This window comes from Centruroides sculpturatus, unplaced genomic scaffold (genome assembly GCF_000671375.1).
Source record: "Centruroides sculpturatus isolate CEXI.00-Female unplaced genomic scaffold, Cexi_2.0 scaffold1107, whole genome shotgun sequence".
Classification (NCBI taxonomy): domain Eukaryota; kingdom Metazoa; phylum Arthropoda; class Arachnida; order Scorpiones; family Buthidae; genus Centruroides; species Centruroides sculpturatus.
In genome coordinates this window covers 58,770-66,941 of record NW_019385422.1, presented here as the reverse complement: position 1 = coordinate 66,941, position 8,172 = coordinate 58,770, and the positions used below count along the sequence as shown (strand labels likewise).

General features: G+C 34.5%; 1 protein-coding gene across 1 annotated transcript in view; it reads right to left on the bottom strand.

The window, feature by feature from the left end:
- Positions 1-363: 363 nt before the first annotated feature.
- LOC111638832 (proteasome activator complex subunit 3-like) overlaps positions 364-8,172 on the bottom strand; it is a gene marked incomplete at its 5' end in the record, with an annotated part of 13,579 nt that continues 5,770 nt past the window's right edge. Inside the window, 4 exon segments of the mRNA XM_023384586.1 lie at positions 364-826; positions 903-989; positions 1,078-1,200; positions 1,379-1,447. Of these exon segments, the coding sequence (XP_023240354.1) occupies positions 746-826; positions 903-989; positions 1,078-1,200; positions 1,379-1,447 (360 nt within the window).

Below are 8,172 nucleotides of genomic sequence, written 5' to 3'. Positions count from 1 at the left end.
AACAAATAAGCAAAGCATTTTTATTTTAAAATTTTTTGAGCAAATTTATAATACCAACAAAAAAATACACCTTAAGACTGCTGTAAACAATCCAATTTATGAACATTATAAAAAAAATCATATTCAAATAATACTATTTGTGATTCACATAACTATATTTTATCTTAATAACGTTTATTTAAACATTTTTAGGTGTTATTCCAATTAAATATAAAATGTTATATAGAACAAAATTCAATTTTTTTTTTTTTTTCAATTTTGTTCCATATAACATGCCATAACCTGAAGATGACTGCTAAAGATAGTTGAAAATGTTTGTTCATTTTAACTGGANAAGCAAAGCATTTTTATTTTAAAATTTTTTGAGCAAATTTATAATACCAACAAAAAAATACACCTTAAGACTGCTGTAAACAATCCAATTTATGAACATTATAAAAAAAATCATATTCAAATAATACTATTTGTGATTCACATAACTATATTTTATCTATTCAATGATTTTATTTTTAATTCTTTAATTTACAGTTTTTGTTTCAGATAAAAATACTTAACTGTGAACTGTCTTAAATACTTCAAACTGTCTGATTTATTGGTAGAGGATGAATAAATCATGTACAGATATGTAAAAATGTCACAAAGCACTCATTTACAATATATCTGAACTTTTAAATAATATTTTAAAGTACAGAGGGCAATGAGACATCACTTAAAATACATAACTTGGAAACAAAAAGTTTCTGTTTCAATACATTGTCTCATTATTGGAACTTCTTGGCTTCTTGATTTTTTCAAGATTTTTTGTAATCATATCATGTAGTGCTGCCTAAAAAAAATTTTTTTTTGATATAACTTGCACAAGAAAATAAACTTAGAACAAATTTTGTTGTTTATTTACTCACGTAATGATTTCTCAATTCACAAAGTACAAGTCTCACGCTCACATACTGTTTTTCATCTAATTCTTGCACTGTCCGTCTAAAATCATCCTAGATATTTTGAAATAAAATATTTATTTTCTTTTTGAAAATTTGATTAAAACTATTGTAAAGAAATTAATTATTTTTTTTAACTTACAACATGTGGATACTTTGCTACTTTGGCAATTATTTTTCCCCTTGTAAGAAAATACCTTGAAATTTGATCTAAATATGCTGCTGCTTCCCCTTCTACAGTCCGAATTTCACCCAAAGTATCCTCCTAAAAACCAGCCAAAAGTTAAACAGTATTATTAACACTTGTTAAGATAAATATAAATGGCTTGAAACTAACTTTTACACTTTAAGAACAGATATTTTCAAGTATATGTAAGCTACAAAATAATTTTTGAAATAATATTTATTATTATTTTAAAAAATGATAAGATGGGACAACTTACTTGTATGGATACTCCAAAATTATTACCATCTTCTATTCTGGGTATGAGAAACTGAATCCACATTTTCAACTGAAAGACAAAAAAATTATTATAAAAATTATATTTTAATTGATTGAAAGTAAGTTTACATTAAGGCCCTGTACACACTAGGCATTTTTCAACGTGCGTTAAACGCGCGTTTATAGATTTTTGTTAAAACGCGCATTTTGCGGGCACTTTACGGGCGCTTTGAGATATATGTGCTGCCTTATAGCGACGATGGAGGAGCACACACAATCAATTACTTTCTCGTCCATTTCCAAACTGAGCCAGTGCTAAACGTCGAACTGACGCTCGTTGAACGCCGAGCTAACGCGCGTTTAACGCGCATTGAAAAACGCCTAGTGTGTACAGGGCCTAACAGTAAAATTGAAAACCAACTCTTATAATGGTATAAAGTTATCAACAAAGAAGAAAAACAACCACAAAAGTCTTAGGCAAAAGCCCAGATAAATGCAGAAATCAATAAAGCTGGCAAGGACTCTTGTACAACTTTCCCAACATTCACAATTTACAAAGTTGAAGTTCTGTATGGCACCGTCTGTTATAAGATTTTATTAAAAAACAATTTTTATATTATTAATTATTATAACAAGGTAAAAGGCTTATTTTTAGAACAAAAGTGAGTTTTAAATAAATTATAATTGCTAATAAATGAGTAAAATTTTCATTAAGTCTGACCACTCAAGATATGGCACATGACCCCTATCTATCTCCCCATTTCTTTAACTACCAAAATTTAATAGCATCAATGCCTGATATATAGAAATAGCCCTGCCAAAAATCAAAATTTTTGGTTCATGCAGTCCTGAGATATAATGCAAAATAGATGCACATACACCACCCACACAGCATTTTGTAAAATTTGTATGTCTACAATTTTCAAATTGCAGCCCAACCAGATTCTAATTTTGCAGCTAACAGACCTACACCTGGTTTGTTATATAAAAATTAAGTTTTTTTCACATAGTAAGAGATTGTAGCCTATTCAAAATTTTTCTAATGTAAATACTACATTTAATTTTTGGAGGCTTCTCCAAAAGCACTTAACAAATAGCAGTATTTTTGACTTCTAAAATTTAAATCTGGTTTGTTCATTTAAAGTTGTATAGAATGCATGATAAAGTTCTAAGCCATTTTTAAATAACTATCGAACAAACATAGCTAGTAGAGATGATATGGTTCTGAATTCTGTCAATATAATCTGATAATTTTCCAACCAATCCAATCCTCTATCAATAGTTTACAGGTGTTGGTAATAGAGAAGAGTAGGGTAAAGTGCACAGTGGGAATATAATTAGTAGTATGTCAAGTTGGCATTAAAAGTTCTCTTGCTGAATTGTTGAAAGCTCAACAACAACCAACTTGGCGTGAATAGTTTTGAAATCAAGAAGATTCATTTATCATCTTTCTGATATAATATTTTGATTGTTTACGTACTTATAAACTTAATCATTCCCTAGATATTTTGATAAACTTGTTTCTTGTGTGCATTATGGACTAAACATTTAAGTTAGAAATGTTCTTGGTGTAGATGGCAGTATCTGTTTTTGAAAAAATTGATGTTGCAGGACAAATATTTGCATGCCACTAAGGGACAAAAATGCACATGCAAACATGTTTACAGATGAGGATTTTACACCTTGTGCAGTAACAGATATGCACATTGATAAAGAAACAAACATCTGCAGTAGCAAACAGAGATCAATGAAGAAGCCACATCATCTGGAGGAATAGATGCGAATCCATTCTTCCAGATGATGGGGCTTCTTTATTGATTTCCATCTACTTCTGGACCCAATGATTTCACCCAGTCTTTTCTGTGGAAATCATAGCACTCCCAAAAAGGAAGGTTATGCAATGAAAAAGGAAGAAAGAGGGAAAAAATCTAAAATAATAACAAGCTGGCCTTTTAAGAATAATTTAGAGTGAAGAGCAGAAGAGAAAGATATCAAAGATGACAAACAACAAACCAGGAAAAGTTACTCATAAATCACTTTACACAGATAGTGGCTTTCCTGATCCAAAAGAGGAGATATCAGACCAAAGAGAGTTCTCTGCCAAGGATGTGAGAAAGCGTACAGAAGTCTCCATGTGAGGATTGGAGAATGTGCAAAAATTGTTTAATTGAAAAAAAAATTAAAAATTTAATTTAATGAAAAATTATTTTTTTTTATTAAATTCTGTTCATCAATACACACTTTGCTTAGCTTTTCACAAAAACCTTGTCCTGCAAACTTACTTTTACCCTACCATGTATGCATTTTTGCCCCACTGGAGGGGCAAAAGTGCTCTTTTGTAACCTTTTGAAAAAAACATTTGTTAAATGACATATATTCAAAATATCAATAAAAGTCCCACAGAATCGTAAAAAAGACAGTTTGAGAATTATTATACACATATTTCAAGATTTTCACTCTTCTAACAAAGAATTTATAATGTATAAACTAAGTGTGTACTCTTGTCCCACTTGACAAGAGTACATACTTAGTTTATACAATATAAATTCTTTGTTAGAAGAGTGAGAATCTTGAAATATGTGTATAATAAATGCCTCTAAATGAAAGCCTGAAAGTTAGTTGGTTTAAGAAAATATTCACTTTGTTCATTAAAAATGTAAATTTACATATCAAGAAATGAAAGTCTACAAATCAATTCATGGTTGTCTCAGATCTGTATCCTCTGTTGTGACTGCGAACAATAACACACAAAGGTTGAGACTATGAATAATAAACACGTATGAACACGTAAAACTTAGACACTTTATTTCAGTTTGGGATTGGATAAATGAATAATGGTGAGACAACAGGCCTATTCTATAATCCGGTCTCTCTCACATTATTTTCCCTTTTTTTTCCATTGACAGGCACCCTAGTCGTCATATCCCTCACATCCTCCCCACCTTAGTCCTCTGCTTCTAATGGAAGGACCAATTGGATGGGATGGCTGATGTGCTTCTGATCAGGAAACCTCAGATGGCAGGTATGGATACAACCATCATGGCCAGTGATCAGCTTTTCAATTATGGCTGTCCTCCACATCTGTCTAGGCAGACAGTCCTCCTTAAGAACAAGATCTCCTATACAGGGTGGTGGCAGTTTCTTCCTGACCCTGTGAACATGATGAAAGCTTTGTAATTCAAGCAGATATTCCTTTCTGCCACTGTCTCCAAGAATTACTGACCTTCCAGAGCCTAACAATCCATCCCCCACCCCACTTAATGACCTCAAGAAGTGGGGTGAGGGATGGGTTGTTAGGCTCTGGAAGGTCAGTAATTCTTTTTTCTACCAGGAAGTGAGAGGGTATGAGGACCTCTGGCTCTTCAGTATCATAGTTGTGTAACAGAGGTCTCCCGTTGAGGACAGCTTCTACCAATGAGTATGGTAGACATCTGTTCTGTGTTTACTAGACTTTTCCCCAGTATCTTGCAGAGGCATCTCTTCACACTCCCCACCAAGCCACGTTCTTCACATTGAAGACCCAGATGATGCCATAGTGGGCAGAGTAGCGGGTAATCTGTATCGGAGAGTGATTGTCATAGATCCTGCAGTTCTTTGTTGGCTGTGTGGAAAGATTTGGCATTGTCCAAGTAAATCTTGAGAGGAAGACCCTGACACCCTACAAAGTGCTGTAGACAAAAGAAGGAAGCTGACCATTGACATGCCCGAGAACAACTCTGGATGGCTTATGTTGTGGCACAGGTGTTGCAGAAGGCACATGGAGGATGGGAAGATCCTCTCCCTATGGTATTTCTTCCCATAGACTTATTCCTTGTCCAGACTGCTAGAGTGGCTGCCTTACCTCACAGTTCTTTTGTGAGAAACTGATCCTGTAGTCCACAGATAGTAGTGGCAGTAATGATACTGTCTATTTTGTCTCCTACAAACTTCAGCAATTGTTCCAGGTTGAACTCACTAGTACCCAAGCATGGTTGAGCCATCATTCACATCAGGGAAGGCCTGAAGGATTTTTGTTGTTAGGATGCATTCGTGGTGGTTAATGGGCTCGTCCAGGGGCTTTCAGGAAATGCACCATTTTATTGCACTCGATGAAGAGATCGTTCAGTTCAGTGGCAGTAGGATGGATTAAAGGTTGCAGACTCTCTAGATAGTCAATGTGTGCTTGAATTATATGGTTCTTATTGCCGTATTTCTTCAATAGTCGTGCCTTGGTCTCAGAATATATATCTGCAGTTATAGCAATGCCATCTACTAGGCACTTAGCCTCTCCTCGGAGATATCCCCGAAGGAAGATATGCTTCTCAATGTCTGGTATGTTTGAATTCCTCATCAATGGCTGCTGTAAACTGTTCCCAGAAGTGTTGCCATTTAGCAATTTCACCTTCAAACTATTCAAGAACCAAAGAGGGCACCCTAGTGCAAGTGGCTGCCTGCAATTAACTGGGAAGGGAAGGGGAGTCTGGATTGATGGGGCATGCTGGAGTCAGGCCAGATATGGTGTTCCTGCAGTTGAGAACCCATTGGACTCTTAATCACAGCAAGATGGCAGATTCTTCCATTTCTTCAGTTTCATATTCTGCATCCTTGAGTTTATCGTGAATGGCCTCATCTAGTATCTTTAATTCCCTAAGCCATTCGTTCAACATGTTGTGGGACAGTTTGATTTCGTCAGACAGCACCGAGTCAGAAATGGCATTAACCTTGCTGATTGTCTTTGTTACTGATATTCTTATGGTATTGCAGCAGCTTCAGAGCTTGCTCAATTCATTGATGGAATTTGAATTTATGTGGGTTGGAGATATTTTGGAGTATCTATTTTGGTCGATGTTGACGAGTGGATAACGAAATCAGTTCTGCCAACAACGGAGAAGACAGGGCAATATGCATATGTTGATATAACGGTGAAAGCACATGGTGATGAGTGGGATCACAAATGGAGCAGATAACAGTGGTAACCAGTAAATCTTTCGTACTCGTTGGCACAAGATCTGTCCAAATTCTGAGTTGGAAGGTACCAATAGTCTCACTTGTGAAAGTGATGGTATAAGCGGTAATATTCATGGTGAATTGAAAATGTTCTAGATCTTGTCAAATCTCAGATCCTGGTCACGGCACCAATTTGTTGTGATTATTAGCAATAACACACACAAAACTTAGACACTATTTTGGTTTGGGATCGGATACACGAATAATGGTGAGACAAGGGGCCTAACTCTATAACCCGCTCTCTCTCACATTATTTTCCCCTTTTTCCTATCAAGAGGGCCCTAGTCATCATATCCCTCACACCCTCAGTAATCATAAATGTCTAGTTTGCCTAGGCCTGATTCTAACCATATTTTTAGGAATAAATTTATAACAGTATAGAAAAATTGCCAGACCTGGCATTACTTCTCACAAATTATCCATCCATTGTTATGTAGCACTACTAAGATGACTCTCTGAAAACAACTTGTGTCACATGGCCATTAGTGGCAAACTACAAATGGAGAGAACAGAGATCTGTACATATTCTTTTTTATAAAAATGATAAAATTTTGGTTGCAATAATTATAGTTATTTAATTATTTTCATCTCCTCCAACATTTTGAACACAACTGGCTGTTCAAAATTATACAAAACTATCCTTTACTCTGTTCTCTCTTTTCACTAATCGGATTTCTTTTTTTAACATTCTACATTACTGAACAAGGCCAAATTCTTAAGTGACATAGTTATATGGTTTTCTCATTTGCAAAGTAAAGCAAAGTTTGTCTTTCTTTGGTTCCCTCTAAGCTACATGGGTGAACAGCTACACAAATATGGATTTCATTGCTGATTACATGGTCTATAAACTATAACTGCCACTTTTGTTATAAAATATTTTGAATATGCAATCTTACAGGATAATTTTTTAGGCTAAATGTATGCAATTTATTTTATATATAAATAAATCTATTTGTAAAATGAGTTATAGCATTGCAATATATTGTTAAATAATTTGTTTGTTTGGCTTGTTATACCAATTATATTAAAATGACCAATGAATTTAATTTTTGCCCATGAAAATTCCCTAGTCAGAGAAATGTTTGTTCTGTGCAGCTAAAAAAATATTAGAAGGAATGTGGCTTCTAGTGCACAGAGGTTTAAAAGTCAAATACCTGACTGTCTTCAACTTAGAATCATCTGTTTAATAATTTAGAATAATAATCATACAAAACTGAAGTTCTGCATCGTTTTAAACTATTAAGTAAATTGTTCTAAGCTGGCAATAGGCATACATTTGATTAAAAGTTTCTTTTGTTTAATAAAATGTTTTAATATTCTAAAATAAGTAGTGGAGTTTGATTTATTTATTTGTAATGATGAATGAAGTTTTGTGAAGATTTATAATAAAGTTAGAAATCAAATACAGGCAATAAATAAATAAAAAAAACAGCTGCGATAGAATTATATATAACAAAATTATCATAAAAGCTTCAATAAAAAATTACAAAATAATCAGTGATTACTCATCTGTTAGCTGATTAAAAAATAATAAAATATTTTCTTCTTCTTGGTGCCATATCAGATTCCTGACGTCGGCGACACCTGGCGTAGGTTTGTAATCCGCCAAGGTGTATACTAGGGAAAGTTACTACCCAGAGTGGTTTCCCGTTGCCTTCTCTGGGGCGCGATGTTACGCGAGGGGAACTAATGCCTTCCGGGAGGACTTTTATGGGGAACTGGCCTCCTATTTAGTCGTTATTGGCAAGGAGAAAACCCGGAAAACTCCAAGCAGCCAGCCTGTCCGATCGCGGCGCGAACCCACGACCG